Source organism: Lolium rigidum, chromosome 3, assembly GCF_022539505.1.
Source record: "Lolium rigidum isolate FL_2022 chromosome 3, APGP_CSIRO_Lrig_0.1, whole genome shotgun sequence".
NCBI lineage: Eukaryota > Viridiplantae > Streptophyta > Magnoliopsida > Poales > Poaceae > Lolium > Lolium rigidum.
Genome location: NC_061510.1, coordinates 317,082,705 through 317,101,702, shown reverse-complemented (window position 1 = coordinate 317,101,702; position 18,998 = coordinate 317,082,705). Strand labels below are relative to the sequence as shown.

The 18,998-nt window shown below is 43.7% G+C and overlaps 2 protein-coding genes across 2 annotated transcripts; both read left to right on the top strand.

Moving 5' to 3' along the window:
- The first annotated feature begins 4,061 nt into the window (after window positions 1-4,061).
- LOC124703768 (nuclear transcription factor Y subunit A-10-like) lies at window positions 4,062-8,464 on the top strand. The gene is made up of 6 exons (XM_047235988.1): window positions 4,062-4,246; window positions 4,818-5,196; window positions 6,695-6,813; window positions 6,954-7,022; window positions 7,271-7,414; window positions 7,564-8,464. Exons 2-6 carry the CDS (start codon window positions 4,935-4,937, stop codon window positions 7,969-7,971), a joined length of 1,002 nt encoding a protein of 333 aa, XP_047091944.1. The 5' UTR covers window positions 4,062-4,246; window positions 4,818-4,934; the 3' UTR covers window positions 7,972-8,464.
- A 4,869-nt stretch (window positions 8,465-13,333) lies between these two features.
- LOC124696906 (GTPase LSG1-1-like) lies at window positions 13,334-18,031 on the top strand. The gene is made up of 7 exons (XM_047229566.1): window positions 13,334-13,611; window positions 13,721-13,810; window positions 13,891-13,977; window positions 14,656-14,749; window positions 15,191-15,247; window positions 16,573-16,652; window positions 16,745-18,031. Exons 1-7 carry the CDS (start codon window positions 13,334-13,336, stop codon window positions 17,868-17,870), a joined length of 1,812 nt encoding a protein of 603 aa, XP_047085522.1. The 3' UTR covers window positions 17,871-18,031.
- The last annotated feature ends 967 nt before the right edge of the window (window positions 18,032-18,998 follow it).

Sequence of the window (18,998 nt, the reverse complement as noted above, 5' to 3'; positions counted from 1 at the left end):
CACGGGAGGGAACCGCCTCCACCACCAATGGTGGTACCCGTCCGGACATGCCGGCAAGGGGCATACCAGGCCCTCCTGGACCGGCCGAGCACAGACCCACCTAGTCCATGCGCGTGAAGCCCCCGTCGGGATGCTGCTGGACGCGCGCCTCCACCTCACCCACCTCAGCTTCGGCCACCGCTCCCGTCCGCCAGAAGCAGTCCAGCAGCGCCCAAGCCTGGCCCGCCCAGCCCCAGATGGGCCCCTGAGGGCCCGGCTTTGGGCCGAGAGAGCCTCGCCGCGCGCTACCTTGCCGCCCCGCCGCCAAGCAGTCGCGCCATCGCCAGCCCACCGCCCGTCGCTGCGCTGCCCGAAGACCCGCGCCGCTGCGGAACCTCCCGAGCCAAGGAGCACCGTCGCCGGAGGAGAAGGCCCCGCGCCCCACCTCCAAATGCCCGGGGAGAAGCAGCACCGCCGCCGCCGGCACCGCATGGGGCTTTGCCCGGACGGCCTGCGCTGGCGGCGACGGATGGGGAGGCCGAAGGAGGGGGTCGAGGAAAGCTAGGGTCTGGGCGCCCTCCTGTCGCCCGCGGGGAGCGACAACGAGGGCTGGGGGAGACGGGGACGGAGGCGTGGAAGGCCTGGCGACGGCGGCGCGGGGCGGAACCCTAGTCGCGAGAGCGGTTCCTTCGCGAGGCTCTTTTCGGTCCGTTTTTTAAGGGATCTGCTTGAGGTGTTCTTGTACATGCAAGAAACCATAATAGAGTGAAACGATTTCTATGTAAGATTGACTTTGAGCAGAACTCCACTTTGTAGGTACGTGTAGATGCACCCACTGGCTCAAAAATATATTTTAGAAATACCTAAAAATTCTGAAAAAAATATCTAGGTGTGCATTTAGACATTCTACGTTCGCACGCAAAGTTTCATGAATTTTTATTTTATTTTTGTGGCTTGTATAAAAAGGATAATCTTCTGTGCTCCAAAATAGCTAATCATGGGATATTCTTCTTTTTTTACATAGGCTATAGAAAATGTCTTTTAGCCGTAAAACTTTGTGAACAAACAAAGAATGTCCATATGTATAGGTGAGATTCTTTTCGGAAGTTTTTGATATTTTAAAATGCATTTTTCCTATGAGCCAGATAATCTGGATACGAGAAGTCCAATTTACCCCCTTAAACTTGTCTCAAAGTTTACTTTACAACGTTTTAGTCTAGTTTGATTCAATTTACAACCTCAAACTCTGAAAACCGTCCAAAAATACCCCTTCCGCAACACAATAGACTTTGACATGTTTTATTTTGCCACGTCACCAGTTTTTAATTACTACATGCACTATGTCTTCAGTGTACACATTCTTTTCTACTGCAACAAGCTAGGAAACCAGAAATCGGCAATCATCTTCTGTTTGTTGCGCATGCATATACGGGAGCTGGTCACTGGTTTGCGATGATAAGAAAAACTAGTGACTGTGGCGAGAAAACCCGGGTTAAAACCTGTCGAAAAGATGGAGGGTTTAATTTCGAATCGTTTTCACACTTCGAGATTGTAAGATGAACCAAACTGGACTAAAGGGGTGTAAACCAAACTTTATGACAAGTTTAGGAGGGAAAATTGGGCTTCTCTCGAATACAGAATACCACAAACCTTGCTAAACAATAATAACTTAACCTCAAAACTTACCGAGCAGATCGAGACGCAGACAGATGGATGTACAGATCATGATCCTCGATGGTTTGCTTAGCTATGTGGCTGGGGATGCAGATGGTTGTGTAGGACCAACCGTGGCGTCGTTGGCGTTGGAAAAGTCTCACTCAAATCTGATGCACGCAGCTTGTTTAGCTGTAGTGGGCGCCGGATCGGATGGCTTCGGTGACCAATAATAGAGATCTCTGTGGAGCTTGCTTATAAAAGCCCCCGCGCATATAGACGCATAATGGCGTTGTCTTTTCCTCCGCCCCCTTTCTCCTTTGCTTTGCGTGGGGTGAAGGCATGCAAACGCATGGGATATTTTCAGAAGAGAAAGAAAGAAAATTGCACACTATTTATGAGGTTTAGGCCCCATGTAAATGTAAGCAAAGCGGAGAGCAAAGAAATAAAATAAAATGAAAAGCAAAGCAAAACAGGGCCAGCTTAGGCTTGAACCCTACAACATCTACTTTTAATTTCAAATATGGTTCTTTTTTGGTGACGATGACATATATATGGTTCTTTCAAGCGCTCTTATATATAATATTATATCCACATCACCGCATACATATATATACATAACTAGAAAGATACGGTGTGTTGCGGCGAGAATCTCTTGCAGAATTCTGTTAAGTAAACGAAAGGGTATGAGACACATGAAATAAGAAGTTGTCTACGCCTACGGGAATATGCAAGATCCGATTAGTCACAATTGTCGAAATTCTTGAAATGGTTATGTACATGGATAATTGGATGGTTGAATAGGTAGATTGCTTGCATGTATAGATACATGTTAGTGAGATTACATGAACAAACAGATAGCTCAAATAATAGATAATGGATAGCTTGCATGTACAGATGCACTATCACTAATGCATGTCAGTGGGTTGCTTCATAAGATATATAGATATGTGTGTGGAAGGGCTTCAAAGCCCTACTGGATTGGAGACTGGACTTGGGTCACTCTGGCCTAGACTATGAACTACAACACGTATCACCGGACATCAAATCTCTTGTGCGGTTTTCAAAATTGACATGATGTAGTCTTCAAGATGGTACTTTTGTCGTTAAAACATGTTATTGCATCATAACGAAAATAGTTGTATATTGTAATAAAAGTATAATTATGATACGGGCAATATGATCGCGTCCGTTTTTTATAATGTCACACAAATATTAATCACAGTCCAAATGTGGTAAAATCTTATACTTATCGAACCAATAAGCAAATATAAATTATGTAAATCAACATGGAAAGTGACACAATATGTATGTCACCATACTACAAATGCTAGTGGCACCCCGTAGATAGAAAAGAACAACAATACATAGTATTGAGTTTGGGATCATATCTTAGTTTTGCATAGTACTTACTCTCTTTGTTTTTATTTACCTTGGATATGGGTTTAATCAAAGTCAAACTTTGCAAAGTTTGGCCAAGTATATAACATAAAATATTAAAAATTATAATATCAAATGCATATACTATGAAAATATATTTTATGATGATTCTAATATTATAGATTTTATATTACAAATGTTGATATTTTTTCCAATATTTGGTCAAAATTTACAAAAAAATTGACGTTGAGTAAACCCGGAACATTGGATATTTGTAATGGAGGGAATAATTACTTAGAAACACACATTGTTTCATGCATATATCTCACATATCTTTTTGAGAGAGTGACACCTTAAACACATTTATTTATCTTATGGTTTTCCCGTGCTTCAAGAAGTTTATAGACCCACAACTCATCCCCCCATTCGTTAAAAAGAATAATGCAAAATGAGTTACATTGATATAACTAATAAGATGGCTGTGCACCCGCGCTCTTAAAAAATAAATATTAAATGACTTATTTGGGTCACGGAAGAAGGTTCAATGGATTAGACGAAAGAGGGATCTGAAAATGACCGACCGGCGTAGCTTTGCCAATCAACAGGTTTCCGGCTTGGTTGGAGGACAAATGTAGGTCGCCGCACGCACGCACGGGCACGGCCGCCACATTGGGTGACCCTAGGTTTTGCCAATGGGCAAGCAAGGTCATGTGTGTACTTCCTCGTTGCCTTTCCGAGAAGAGGAGCGAGCAGAGCAGCCAACAGTGGTCAGGTAGCTGCTCCTGGCGGCATGACCAATTTGGCAACCATGGATGCCGTGCGTCCCGAGAAGAATCTCTCTCTCACTGATCGGGTACTCAAGCAGCAGTACCTGTACTATTACGGGATAGAATCAAAAGGCAGTACACCAACTTGCACCAAACTGGGCAAAGTAAAGGAAGCACACTGCACCGGGAAGGAGATAGTGGCCAACTTTTCAGCTCAAACCGGGCAGGGAGAGAGAGAGGGAGAGGGCCTTTTCTTGGTTTCTGCTCAGTGACCCCAGCCCAGCGGCATTACTATATACTAGTCCTGCATCCACATCTCCATCTCCCTCTCCCTGTCTCGTGCCGTTTGTTGCCATTATTAGATGGTCTCCCGCAGCTCCAGCTGAGATGCGAGCGGCCTCTCTCGTCTGATTCCCCCTCTCTCCGTCCGTTGATGCGAGCTGCTGCTGCTGACCTCGCTTAATTTGGTTCGTCCTAAATCCTTTTCCGGTTATGGTAGGACTGCTCTGCTCTGCTCTGCTGAAAGTCTTCTCTGCTAGCTCTTCTTGGAAATCTCTGCCTGGCCTTCCGAAAGTCTGGGTGTGTGGGCTCTGCTCTGATCTTGCCACCGTCCCTTCTTTCCAAGCTGATCTTCTTCTTCGTCTGGGCTTCTTTCATCCTTCCCAGCGTGTGGTTATCCATCCAAATCGGTTTCCTTTTATTCTTTTCTTTGTTCTGCCAACACGACCTGCCTTCTTTTTTCCTGGCTCTCCGCATCAGTTTTTCCAGCTTCCTTTGCTTCTCTGGGATTTCAGTTTCTTTTCCTCCCATCTTGGTTTTCTTGCATGTTTGTGTAGGGTATTATCCATTAGTTTCGTGCATGCTCCTCAATTCTCTCATCTATTTTTCTTGTCCACAACATCTTGTTTTTTGAGTTCTTGGGGAGTTCCCCACTTGCTTTGTTTTCAATTCCCTGTGCCTGCTAAAGCTTTTGTTTTTACCTCTGTTCGTACACCACCAATCTCTCTAATCCGTTATTCAATTATTGGTTCGGTACAGGTGGTTGGATGATGCTTAGTGCGCCCAGAGGCTAAAGATCCCACTAAAGCATCCTTGTCTTTGGCCCAGAGAAAAATCTGACGCTCCGGCATAATTCCTTGGCCAAGGCAGCAGGCAATGATGAGCTTCAAGGGCCATGAGGGATTCGGGCAGGTTGCTTCCGGTGGTGGTGGAGGTGGAGCCCCGGTGCCGTGGTGGGCGGCGTCCCAGATGCTGTACGGGGAGCCCTTATCGTCGTCGTCGCCGGAGGCGGAGACTCGCCGGGTCGGCCAGTTCCAGGTCGTGCCCAGAGCTCAGGGCGTCTTGGATCCGGCAGTGCCGCCGTCGCCGGCGCCCAAGACCGGGGCTCCTGAGGTGCTCAAGTTCTCGGTGTTCCAAGGTGAGGCCTTCTTGCTAGCAGTAGTTTTGTGGAATGATTGCAAGAGTTTGGTGGTTGGATCTGTGCATGCTACTACTATGCCAGTGAACAGAAGGGAATGTCACGACTCACAAGGTTGAATTATCCAGAGAGATTGGGTGAATTATCCCATCATGGCTCTTAATTTGAAATTGGAGCCCGTAATCATCTAAATCTGAAATCTTGGCACAACTTAAACAGATATGTTTGTGAGTTTGGAATGAAGTCATAGCTAGAAGATTGGGCTCTTTGTTCTATTCAGATAGAAAAAAAATATCATAGACTTGTTGCAATAATTTGGTATGAGCTATATGAATTTGCATATCTTTGCTAAGAAAGGCGGTGTTATATATGTCAGCTGTCAGGCCAGAGGGGGGCAATTAGTTGGATTGTCAGATGTTTTGGACCCAAGAAGCTGTTGTTATCTGCTTAGTTTATAGGAATATTCATTATGATTTGTTTTCTCTCTATACAAAGACTTGTCAACAAGATTGATGAGTACTGATGGTTGCAGGCTTGGTTTTTTAGCCAACTATACAAAAATAAAGGAAGGTAAGGAGTTAGCTAAACCCATTAGTTAGGAAAAAAAAGGCTAATTAGACTACTTATATTAAAGTTTCGTAATATATTTTGAGGGTGTAGCAGTTGGGCCTCTCTTATTTTTGTACCCAAGATAAGGTTTATTTTTTCATGAACATGACACATTGACACTAGTTTGGTAGCTGGACTGGGTATTCGGCCCCCTAGTTTTGTAGAACACATAATTATTATGCTCTATTTTTATGGAAGGCAAAAGCCTTCCCTAGATGAATTTATACAATAATGAATGAACGGATGAGAATATTTGATAAGGCACATGCTCGATGGTTATTAGAAGCCCCCGGTTCTTCACTTTCACCTTTTAAACCTTGGAATCAGGTTTTGCCAAGTATAATCTTATAATAGACTAGAGCGGTAGTTCTTGATGGAATACAATATAGCTATTTACTTTTCTAATTCAGTAAGTAACGTACACGTCTGTCCAACCGCATGCAGTTCATTTCTATAATATAAAGCTTACATCTCCTTTTTTCTAGAATATTAATGCAGATAAGGAAGCATCAGCTTTTAGCAAAAACTTATAGTAATATTTATTTTTGGCTCTGAACGAGACTTGTGAGCGCTTTAATTTATTTCAGTCAGATAGTTCTGAATGATATGTCAGAATGTTGTGATATTGATCTAACTCGTCAGAAGTGCTTTGAACAATGGAACATCATGCTAAGAAGATTTGACTAGGATTTAGTTGAGATTTGAGTTAAACTTGTCACAACCAAATCTTTCCTCATCCAAAAAGACAGCATTTCCATTCTGTTGCTGATACGTGGATTTGCAATCATGTAGAACAAGTTATGTGTTTAGCATTTGGTAGCTCTGAAAAATGCTTTAAAATCCATAGGGTACTTTTATTGCCGTGGTTTTGAGGAACTGTGATGCTCAGGGAATTTGGAGTCAGGAGGTAAAGGAGAGAAGACCTTGGATCACTCCACCACTATTGCACTGCAATCACCGCTCCCGGAATACAACAGTCGTTTTGAGTTTGGCTCAGGTCCATCCATGGTATACTTTTCTGTTAACTTAGTCCACTTTTTAGAATTTGGTTAACTTAGTTATTGAGAGGAAAGTCTATTATTTTCCCAACTTTCTTGGATTCTAGATATCTCCACTTTTCAGTTTCTAATTGACCACACGTGTTCCAGATCTCTTCCAGTTATCCTTCTGCCGACCAATGCTATGGCCTACTTACCACTTACGCGATGAAATCGATGGTAAGGTTTAGTGTGTATTATTTAAATTACATTTTGAAATTTCCATTGCTCTTGGTTGAGACCCTAACTGTGTGCACACAACTATTTGGAAACATTGCTATTGCAAGATCATTCACCTGTGAGCATACTAAATTATATAGGACCATATCTTCATTCAGTATGTAGTAGTTAATTTTATCTGCTATATTTTTCTCAATTATTTTTTTCTGTTATTTGATTCTCCACTTCATTTTTTCTATTCAATGTAGCCTGGTGGGCGAGTGCTCTTGCCACTGAATGCGCCAGCTGATGCACCAATTTATGTGAATGCAAAACAATATCAAGGCATACTTCGCCGCCGCCGTGCTCGTGCCAAGATAGAGAGAGAAAACCAATTAATTAAAGGAAGAAAGGTAAGCATGTACTTCCACTAAGTGGAAGTCATTGCCATTGCAATCATGTCATTCTTAGACTGGGGAAATAAAACTCTTCCATTTAAAAAAGCATGTCACTCAACACATCTCTTTCGTCATACTCATTGCTATTTATGATTATGACGCAGCCGTACCTTCATGAATCACGCCATCGTCACGCAATGCGCCGAGCACGAGGCACAGGAGGACGCTTCCTCAACACGAAGAAAGAGGGGGGCGGAAAGGACGCTCCCGGAGGAGGCAGCAAGAAGACAGACTATAACCTACCTTCGCGCTTCGCCACGTCTCCAAGCTCCGTAATTCCGCAGTCGGAGCTGCGCAACCCACACTCCCGGAGCAGCATCTCGAGCCTCTCAGGCTCGGATGTGTCAAGCATGTATGATCACGAAGATGTTGACCACTACAACAGCATCGAGCATCTCCGGACACCCTTCTTCACCCCGCTGCCGATCATCATGGACGGCGAGCATGGGGCTGCTACCCCCTTCAAGTGGGCCACAGCAACCGATGGCTGCTGTGAGCTCCTCAAGGCATGACTTGAGGGGGGTATACACAGACAACTAGATCAAAGAGCGGTGGTCTACCGGCGATGTCTGGTGGCCATGGCTGGCTCTGGCTCAGGGACTAACTGTCTCTCCGCCGTGTGGTTGTCTGTAGGCAAATCATTCTTGGCTCTACTGCATTTGGGGTACCTTCTACATCGCCTACCTATTCCTGAAACTGAAGTGCTCGTTCTCAGGAATGTTGTGATGATGGAGCTCCCCATATGCCTGTAAAATAGTATCAGAAGCACTACTACGTACTTGCAAGCAGTGTATGAGTATGCACTCTATGGTATCATCAGGTTTTAATGATCTGTATCTGTCAGAATAAGTCAGACCTAACGGTTCTTGTGGTGTATTAGGGTTTCTCTGAATCTTAAATTTGAAACTTTTGTGCGTGTTGGAGATGTACTGGAGTAAGTTGGACTTTGTTTGGTTTTTATGTATGTTTTAATTTTTAAGGTATAAAAATCTGTTGTAATGGCGATATTTGGGTTGTAAGCTTGTCTGAGCTGTTACCTTCTGAGATGGTGCCAAAGCACCTGGGCTAGCTCAATTAGGAGTTCTTGTGGATCCTAGTTGGCGTTTTTCTTTTAATACACAACGACACACATTTCAGACGCGCGTTTGAGGGAAAAGAAAGTTTATCTGAGCTGTGCTGCATGTCGGCTAGGAATGCAAAGTGGTGCCCATCCGCCCAAGTCCGTAGTCAAAATCAGTTTTTTTTTCGATAATGACACTTTATCACTTTAAGTAATAGATCTGGCTTCTGCATAGCTAGGATGCATACAGTAGCACAAATATCTGTTAAAAAATATCACTCCCATGTTGGGAAAAAATATCTCTTGTTGTATCATCCAACCGTGAAGACACCTCCGTAAAGAGGTCTCGATGCTCCACCCGCTGCAGTGGCACCTATGAGCGGAGGGTAGCTGTGCACCGGTATATGACCTGCATAAAAGAGGAAGAAATATTATTGAAAATCTTGTCATTTTTACATAGCCACAACGATAAATAACTACAATCGCGCACATCCTAGTAAGACGTTTAAACCTAACATCCACACCGTTGAGCCAGTTGCCAAATATATTAGCAACACTACGTGGTGGGTATAAGGTAGACCCTATTTGAACGGCTGACCGTATAAACCTAGCAAACTTGCACTGAAAGAATAAGTGTTTAATAGTCTCATCATGATGACAAAAGACACATTTTTTACTTCCATGCCAGTTGCGTTTGGTAAGATTATCTTTAGTAAGAATGATCCCACGACGAAGATACCATGCAAACACTTTCGTTTTAAGCGGTATCTTCATCTTCCAAAATTTTAAATTATTATCGACTGGAATGTTAGGCTAAATTAGAGCATTGTACATGGTAGCCACTGATAATGAACCATTCCCGGTGAGATTCCAACGAAACACATCAGACCCCTGCGTCAATTGAACTAACTCAAGACGCTGTAACAATTCAATCCAAGAGGTTTGTCTAGGTACGATAAGACTTCTTCTAAACACCACATTCGGTGGGGAAGTTTCTAACACCTTAGCGATAGTATCGCTTTTGTGACGGAGGTGACGTTTTGGCTCATAGGAGCAAATGCTCCCATTATATAAAATAATTAAAAATTAATTTTATAAATGTTAAAAAAATTGACATAAATTTTTTGGTATACATCGTGACATTCTATGTTCGTACACTAGTTTTCATGGAAAAACAACATTTTGTGTGGTGTGTACAAAAAGGACAAAAAATATGTTGTATGTAGTCGTGTTACAACATCAAAATTTATCTTTTTTACAGGAGCCACAAATTTTTTTTATTTTTTTGAAAATTTGTGTACCAACATAAAATGTTTAGATGTACATGTAAAAATTTAGTTTAGAATTTTTTGACACTTCAAAATGTGGATTCACATAATGAGAGCAAATGCTCCTATGAGCCAAAGTGTATTTCCCTTTTGTGACGCACTATATTGTACAATCCAGATATTGTTCTCGGAGCGTGGTGTTACCTAGCCATTTATCCTCCCAGAAATAAATTTTCGACCCATCCTTAATAGAGAAAGATCCATATGGAAAGAAATACTTCTTTGTACCCATAAGACCTGCCAAAAAATGTGAATCTCCTAGTTTCCAAAAAACCTGAGATAGAGCCCAATATACTTTCTCTTGAGAAGTGTTTGCCATACTCCCTCCTCGGTAAGTAGCTTGGATAGCCATTTACCGAGTAGGGCCCTATTCTTAACCCGGAGGTCTTGGATGCCAAGTCCTCCATGGTCTTTGGGTTGACAAATCACACTCCACTTAGCCAGTCGATATTTACGCTTCTCACTATCCCCTTGCCAGAAGAATCTTGATCGGAAATAATCCAATCTTTTTAAGACTCCTCTAGTCCAAATCAGTTAGGTTTGTTCTATCAAATTTTAGAGATTAATGTATTTTCCCCTTTGGCGGGCTTACCCTGGTCCCTGAACGTCCGATTGCATCTCTATTAGGCATTGTTTAGTACTAGAGTATTTGATTAAACCGATACTGTCACTCAGTTTCAACAAAACTCCCATCCCTAGTCGAGAAACATACACTAAGATTTAGGCAAAAGTAGGAATAAACAGGGATTAAACTCTCTAGAACCAAACAAGTTTTTAAAATTTGATGGGAATTATCTCCACTAATTCCCATAAAAACTCTAATACCAAACAAAACTTTATTGACAAGTCTGCATACATTTTCCTATTTGATAGCTTCGTGTGCACGACAATCATAGTTTAAATAGAAGCCTATTGCACTTGACCGTGGTATTTTCAGCAGCTATGAAAGGCTATAATGGCCTAATATTTAGCTTTTTCAAGAATAGAGGAAATTTCGGTCATATCTTGCTAAGAAAATAAAAATTATCACTCAAACATAATTCTAAGCTATAACCCGTTCAACGCAACCAATAACAAGTTTCATCCAATCAGATTGAACATAGCACCTGACTACTCTGTTTATCTCTCCAAGCTTGTGGGATTTCGCTTCGTCCGCGTTTCTTGCGGTTTGGGCCAAGCCCATTTAATAGAGTCGGCGGTTCTACATTTTTTCTTGGGAAAATCTAACAAAAAGCGCCGCATAAGCAGGCCTCCCGTGCGACGCGTCACGATACGTGCAAACAACATCGGGTCCTATAGAGAGCAAGTGCTTTTTTCCATCGCGAGATCGCAGCCCCACCTTATCTTTCTCCCCGCGGATAGCTCCTATCCACACAATCTGCCTTCTCTCTCATCGCCGCGAGCGGGGTGGTTGAGGATCGTCGTCGGCCGATTTGTGGCGCACTCGCGAGGAGGAGGAGCCTCTGCTAGCGGGTGGAGGCCTTCACCGGTGAGCATCTGCGGCGCGCACGTGAGGAGGAGCCTCTGCTAGAAGGGGGAGGCCTTTCGCCGGCGAGCATCTGCGGAGTACCCGCGAGGAGAAGGAGGTGTTCCTCTGCCAGCGCGGGCCGGGGAGGCCGTCTCCGGCGAGCCTCCGCGGCGTGCTTGTGGGGGGAGGAGGAGGAGGTGTCCCTCGCGGGCGAGGCTGTCGCCGGCGAGGTCTGCGGCGAGCTCGCGGGGAAGAGGTGCCGTTCCTAGGACGGGAACACCGACGGGCGTGTGGAGGAAGAGCCCTTCCCTACCGCAGGGACGCCGCCGGCGAGCGTGGGTACGCCACCAACAAGCGCCTGCAAGAGTCTTCCGTCCATGTGCTATGAACCTGGCAATTAGACTTTAATTAACCTGGATATTAGGCTTAATGATCCTGTTAGTTCTTTCTCTTAATCTGGCATCTCGCACAATTCTGGCGAGCGGGCGTAGCGTAATTAATATGGCAACTAGGCCAAATTAATCTGTCAATTAGCAGTACTAAATAATTTCGTCTCACAATTACTAATTATGGCAATTAGGTCTAATTAACAGGTAATTAGTAACAACTAAATAAGGTAACTAGGCATAAATAATCGGAGCAATTAGTAATCTGGTGTGAGAACTAAAACCGCAGCTTGCATCAAACAGTAAGAACAGTGTGTAGAAACTTGACCTTGTAAAAAATATGTGGCTGAGAATAGTTTATGTGTTTTATTTTTGGTTTCACAAGTCACAACCTATGGTCTATGCATGCGTGTAATAGTATCGTGAGGTATCCGACATATCACTGACACACTGCCCTATCCCTTCACGGTATGAGCCGCCGCACGGAATACGTTTTTTGCGGCGCCGCCCTGTAGCACGGTCCTTTTTTCTTTTCTTTGATTATAATATGCACATTTCAAATAAATGTTTAAATTTGAAAATTGTTTAGTTTTAAAAATATTCGGATTTTAAATATGTTCAAATCAAAAAGTGTTCTAACTTAGTTGTTTAGATTTGAAATTTGCTTAAATCTAAAATTTGTTAATTTGAAATTTATCTAGATCTAAAAAAATCGAAATTTGGAATTTGTTTTAATTTGAAAACTGTTCAGATTTTGAAAACCGTGAGGAACGCAGAAAACCACACGAAGAATCGGAGCTAGCTCCTGCTATTTGGTTGAGGGCTACGAGACACATTCCTGCACGCGTTGGGCGATGAATAGGTTGCACCTACAAGAACGTATCTAGTGATACCTCCCGCTAAATGATACCATGATATTGGCCTCTTTTACGACCTTGGAAGTTCTTTTTTTTTTTGCGAATATGACACTGGCATTAAAAAATTGAACAATACAAAGTATCTCAAAAAAAGGAAAATTACAACGAGATCCTTGAGGAGCCCTTATCTTCAGCCTCCAGACCGTGTCAACGGCGCGCCGCTGTTGCCGCTCCTTCCTGAGTCGGCCTAACGTTGTTGGTTACGGACGGGAAGTCGCCGAATGGGTCAAAAAGACCACATCCGTCCTGGAGACGACGAAGTCGGATGAACTGCCGATGAAGCTCCTTAACGAGCCGAAGATCCCCACGGCCAGACGAAATCCTAGAAGACCACAACACACCAACAAGCTTCTCGATGTCGCCGTTACGATGAGGTTGAAGTCGGGAAAATATTATTGCATGAGGCGCTGCCAGCACCACCTAAGCATCGCCCCTACAAACAAAACCCTAAAGATGGGAAAGCAAGCCCCCAAAACTAGAAAACGGAGTCCTCGGAGAATACCAACTCGGCCTGCACCTCGGCCTTTCTTGCTCAAAAGCAGAAAGAAGGAGAAATAAACTGGGCCGTGTACCAACTCGGCCTGCAACTCACCGCCTCAGGGCTCAGGGCTCGCCTCCTCTGTCCTCTCCAAGCCCTCGCGCCGCCGAAGCGCGACTCCTAGGAACACAACTCTCCTGCTTTTCCTCTCTGGTGTAACCTTGCCTTTGCGTGGAGATGGGAGGCGGCGGCGGCGGCAAGAAGGACCGCGGCGAGGGGCTGGGGCGCGCGCTGCTCCGGCAGCGCAACAAGCAGGCCGCGGCGGCCAAGGCGAGGGGCCAGCAGCTCGTCATCTCCCGCCGCGCGCAGCAGGGCGTGCCGCTCGAGTCCGTCATCGAGGTCAGCGACATCGACGCCGTCCTGCAGCGAGCGGCCGAGGAGGAGCTCCTCCACGGGGATGACGCCGAGGGCGCTGCCGCCCTCACCGCCGCGCTCGGCTCCGGCCTCGTCGATCTGTAAGCGCGGCCCGTCCTTCCTCCGGGCCAGTTTCTTTTGGTTCCCGCAGCAGAGGGTGTTCGACGAATTTGCCTCTGAGACGGCCGCGGCCGGTGTTTGCGTTTGCAGGGACGGGACGGGGGCGACGGCGGAGGAGAGGCGGATTCTAAGGGAGGAGCAGGAGGCCCTGCACGCCGACAGCCTCAGGGTGCCTCGCCGGTCAGTGCCTCGTTTCTTTGGGTTCTAGTGGTGCTGGGTGAGTGATGTATAACGGCTGAATGGAATCGTGGTGCTTTCAGGCCCCCGTGGACTCCCCAGATGACGACCGAGGAGCTCAACAACAACGAGAAGCGGGCCTTCCTGGAGTGGCGGAGGAACCTCGCGAGGTTCGTGTAGTTGTGCTCTTATGTTCATAGCAGTGGCGTTGTTCAAAATTGCATTGTTCGCATGCGCATGGAATGTTTGTCCCAGTATATTTCAGAAAGCTGCGGGTTTTGTGGTTTTAGTAGGAGGACATCTTCAATTTTTATGGTCATTTATCATTTCATAGAACTCACCTAATCAATTTCCCACCTTGGCATGCCTACAATTTGAACGACACTACTTGTCTGCCAGTACTTCAGATGGGTGGTAGGTTAGGATGTTTGTGAGACAATATCACTATATCAATGCAAAGCCCAGGTCAGGTGTCACAAGCCGTAAACCCCAGTTTTTTTTCCTGCAACCATAGCCATTAAACATGGAATTTGCTCTTGTCAGAAAACAATACTTGGACTTGTTCTGAACATTTGCCATAAATAAATATCTAAGCTGGTTCATTCTTCTGGGGCATTGAAAATGTGAAGTGCTACAGTGGAAGTGCTAACTGAATTGTTTAAACAGAACAGTATATATGCAAAGCAAACCACATGTACACATTTAATTTCTTTCTTCGGCCTAAATGGAAACAATGAACACATTCCTGAGTGGTCTTTTGAGCATCTGAGCATGTAGTCGATCTGGGTAAATTTTATGTTAGCTAGATGTTGTTTGTGTAAGTCGATTATGACAGAAACGTTCTGCAGATTGCAAGAGAATGAAGAACTTGTCCTTACACCTTTTGAGAAGAATATTGATATCTGGAGACAGCTCTGGCGAGTACTTGAACGAAGTGATTTGGTTAGTACATCTATCTGAAAAAATATATGGTACTGTTGAGGCTTATGTGAATATTTATTGTAAACTCATTTGTCATTTACCCAGAAGAAAACTTATTTCTCAGTGATCTCATTTAAAATCAGTTGCACATAACAGTAGGTACAATACAATGTTAGATCTTGTACTAAATCTTGCACTTTTTCTGGCATGGATACATGAATGTGCACACCCATTCATCATCAGCAACCTTGTGCCTAACTTTAATGTGTCCCCGCTCGAATTACCGAGTTGCATACATTCTCTGTTCTTCATATGTTGGTAATTTTGGCTATGGTACATTATTGTCTTTAGTATTGGAGTCTTTTTTGTGACTGTGACTACTTCTACTGGTTTTGTTAGAATGAGGTAACTTGTAAGGAAATTATGTGGAAGTACTTACTGGTTTTCTTCTTTATATTGAAGCTCGTAATGGTCGTCGATTCTCGAAATCCCTTGTTCTACCGTTGCCCTGATCTTGAGGTACTTACTTCAGAAGAACCCAATACATCTTTTACTTTTATTGGTTTAATTTGCATGGTTGTCTAAATGCTTTACCAATAAATTCCCATTGTGGTTAGATGACATGTGCCTTGTGTAAAACTATTTGCAGCTCCTGACTGTTGCATTATTTGTTCTTTGATCTTCCCAAATCATTAAAATCAAGTTCGCCGTGAAATTTTATGCTGCTTGAAATTTTTTTCTCAAGCACGCATCAAATGCATGTCTCTTTTTTTTTCCGAAGAATGATGCCTAGAAGGTGCAAAAACATAAAAAACAGAATGAGGCAAAACGACAAGGCAAAAGAAAAAAACAAAAACCCTTGGATAACAAACCAACAGAAATTAGAAGGCAAAACCAAAACCAAAAAACTGAAAACTAAGCTATGCTACACTACATTGTGACCGCCTTGAGTGTGTGCTGCTTTAAACTAAAAGGTGCAATGTTGGACTCACAAAATTATCAGTTCCATCTTTTTCTGCGTTCATGCTCGGACAAATTATTGTCCAGATTGCTCAGACACTGTCAAACTGCAATGGTGCACCGTGCAATCTCATAGGCACGAAGACAAAGCATCTCGTAAAGATGTACTGGTGATGTGGTTATGTAGAACTGTATGTTTCTTTGCCAGTTTGTGTTCATATCAGCATCGCAAGTGCTGTAATGGTTTAGGATTTCAATTTTATTAGTAGCAACAACTTAGGCTTAAAGACTTCATTATATGTGTCGATGTTGCTATTATGTGGTGATGTGACCTTCTTGGATACTTATTTATTTAATCTGGATTGGCTGACAGTGCCCAACATCTGCTTGGGTGATGTTTTATAGCCTGTGATACATCTGCTTGAGTGATGTTCTATAGCCTGTGATAATGCAAGGAAATAGAAATTTGTATTTTGTTTTTAATGTGCCAGCAACATAGGCTTACATGCTTGTTTTTGTGCGTCTCAATGTTTGTATAATGTGGTCCTGACTTTCACCGACCTCCTGGGATAGTTTCTTAAAAAAGGCTCAAGGTGAGCTAGCTAAGATGCATGGTAGAAAAATATTTGTCCTAGAATTGTCATCTTGATGCCAAATAAAGTATACATGAACCACTAAATGTTAGCGCAACCTACATCATTGTCAAATTGTCATTTTTGCTTGTTGAGGTAAATATGATTGATGGTGTTTGAAAATAGCTGTGAGCTAACACAGAAGATATACTTTTCCCCTGCTAGTGTACAAACGTGTTAGCAGTTTTGCATTGTGGATTTTTGCTGTTCTCTGCGGCTTTCTAACATGTATCTTTGCCTACGTATACTAAGGAATACGCACAAGAAATTGATGAGCACAAGAGAACACTACTACTCGTAAATAAGGCTGATCTTCTACCGCTGAATGTCAGGTTAGCTCTTTGAAGTTGCATCTTTTGATTTCCTTGACAACTTTAGTGTCTGTTGTGGTCCATAACATTTTCTCAACATGGAAAACTTGCAGGCGGAAATGGGCAGATTACTTTAAGGAACATGATATCCTCTATCTATTCTGGTCTGCTAAAGCCGCTACCGCTGCTTTAGAGGGAAAAAAGTTAAACGGGTACACCGAAGAATCAGATACAGATCTTGACACAAAGATATATGGCCGTGAAGAACTCCTGGTGAGGTTGCAGGGTGAAGCGGAGTACATTGTGAGCCAAAAGGGAACACCAGTTGCTCGAGAGGACCGTGGATCAAATTCTTCCGACTCTGCCTCGGCGCGACCCAAGCATGTGGTTGTCGGATTTGTTGGCTATCCTAATGTTGGGAAGAGTTCAACTATCAATGCTTTGGTAGGTGAGAAGAAGACGGGTGTAACATCTACACCTGGCAAGACCAAGCATTTCCAGACATTGATAATCTCAGAAGAGCTCATGCTCTGCGATTGTCCTGGTTTGGTCTTCCCTTCATTCTCAAGCTCAAGGCATGAGATGGTTGCTTGTGGTGTCTTGCCAATTGATAGAATGACAAAGCACAGGGGTGCAATTCAAGTGGTCGCAGATCGTGTGCCGAGACATATCCTAGAACAGGTATATAAAATCACCCTGCCAAAGCCCAAGGCGTATGAGCAAGCATCGCGGCCCCCAACTGCTGCTGAGTTGCTGATGGCGTACTGTCAATCTCGAGGGCATATCAGCCATGCTGGGCTGCCTGATGAGACCAGGGCATCTCGACAGATACTGAAGGACTACATCGATGGAAAGATTCCACACTTTGAGCTTCCTCCCAGTGAGATAGACGATGAATCTGACCTAGACGATGCCAGTGACCTAGAAGGCTCAGCCGCTGCAGCAGCTGATGAATCAGATGACTATGCTTCTGATGAAGATGACGAGAAAATCGATCAAGGTGAAGCTGAACAAAACATCAGTCACGCCCTAAGTGACCTTCAATCTTTCGACCTGAATGGCCAAGCGTCCAAGAATTCCACAAAGAAGAAAGAGACGTCCCACAAGCACCACCGGAAGCCCCAGCGGAAGAAGGATCGCTCGTGGAGGGTTGGAAACGACGGTGCTGATGGGTCAGGGGTCATAAGGGTGTTTCAGAAACCTGCCGTTAATCTTGCTGCCTGTAGCACTGCATTGTAGGTTAGTGCTGCGGTTTTACTGGCGTGTGTGCCGTTGTCGTTGTCAGACACTTTTTTGTAACATCCGCCACAGTACAAGTAGATGGAAAATGTCGTTGAAACTATACCTTCTCCCTAAAAATATTTATCCGTTTTGATTCAGCTTTTCTGTGTCTGTTGCAACTTTATGCTCCGAACCACTCTTTGTAGCATTTACTTTTTTTTTTGAACTGTTTGTAGCATTTACTTACTACAGTTTTCAGGTACAAACCGAGGAAGAACTTCCTGTAAAAAATGGACAGACAGCTGCATATGTCTTCTCTGCTAAAGAAGGCAACCTTGCACAAACTAGTAATGATCAAAACAGTTTCAACGACTCAAACCAACAGCTTCAGCACCACTAGGTTACACTGTCAAGGTTTTCCTAAAAAAAGAGTTTGACTGTCAAGGTGATTAGTTAAAACAACGATTAATCCAACTTTATGTGAGTCATTATCTGTGATGCAAACCATGGATTCTTATCCAACACACTTTCTTAGAGTTGGTATTTGTAACTAATTCAAAAGAGTGAATAAGATATTTGTACAATCAAGATTTCTTTAGAGATTTGCTCAAAATATTTTGAATGCAGACAATTCCCACCAGCAGGATGCAGAGGACACATTCAGCATCCCAGCGACCAAGTGGAGAAAGTTGATACTATCACTCTGAAATTCTTTTGTAGTCTTATTTTGGAAGATTACTAGGCGAACTGTCAATGTTTGTTAACTGTTTTCAAACATAAGCTGCACAAATCACAAATTGAAATAGTACAAAAAATAGAACAACAGCTGATCATGCTAATTAGTATCAATGCATCGGATTATTAAAGCTCCAGATATCTCCATACAGTTTATGAGTCAGAACTCACAACAGGTATAATTTCCAAGCAAAAAAATCTCGTGACAACAAAGAATTCACTTCTAGGATGCCCCAAATCTCCACCAAAAAATCGAGATCCAACATAACAACGAAGAATTCATATCTAGGATGCCCCAACTCCACCAAAAAATCGTGATCCATCATAGGCGTCAGATCAAGCAGCAAGATCACCCTTCTCCTTGACCACCACAGCCTCCTCTTCTGGCTCCTTCTTATTGTCACCCTGCTC

What these genes read in the sequence shown, in the direction of transcription:
- LOC124703768 (XM_047235988.1), top strand. Translation starts at nt 4,935, where the DNA reads ATGATGAGCTTCAAGGGCCATGAGGGATTCGGGCAGGTTGCTTCCGGT. An exon ending in TTGGCTCAGGTCCATCCATG is followed by an intron (nt 6,814 to 6,953) that starts GTATACTTTTCT and finishes CACGTGTTCCAG; the next exon opens with ATCTCTTCCAGTTATCCTTC. An exon ending in AATTAATTAAAGGAAGAAAG is followed by an intron (nt 7,415 to 7,563) that starts GTAAGCATGTAC and finishes ATTATGACGCAG; the next exon opens with CCGTACCTTCATGAATCACG.
- LOC124696906 (XM_047229566.1), top strand. Translation starts at nt 13,334, where the DNA reads ATGGGAGGCGGCGGCGGCGGCAAGAAGGACCGCGGCGAGGGGCTGGGG. An exon ending in GGCTCCGGCCTCGTCGATCT is followed by an intron (nt 13,612 to 13,720) that starts GTAAGCGCGGCC and finishes TTGCGTTTGCAG; the next exon opens with GGACGGGACGGGGGCGACGG. An exon ending in CTTCTACCGCTGAATGTCAG is followed by an intron (nt 16,653 to 16,744) that starts GTTAGCTCTTTG and finishes GAAAACTTGCAG; the next exon opens with GCGGAAATGGGCAGATTACT.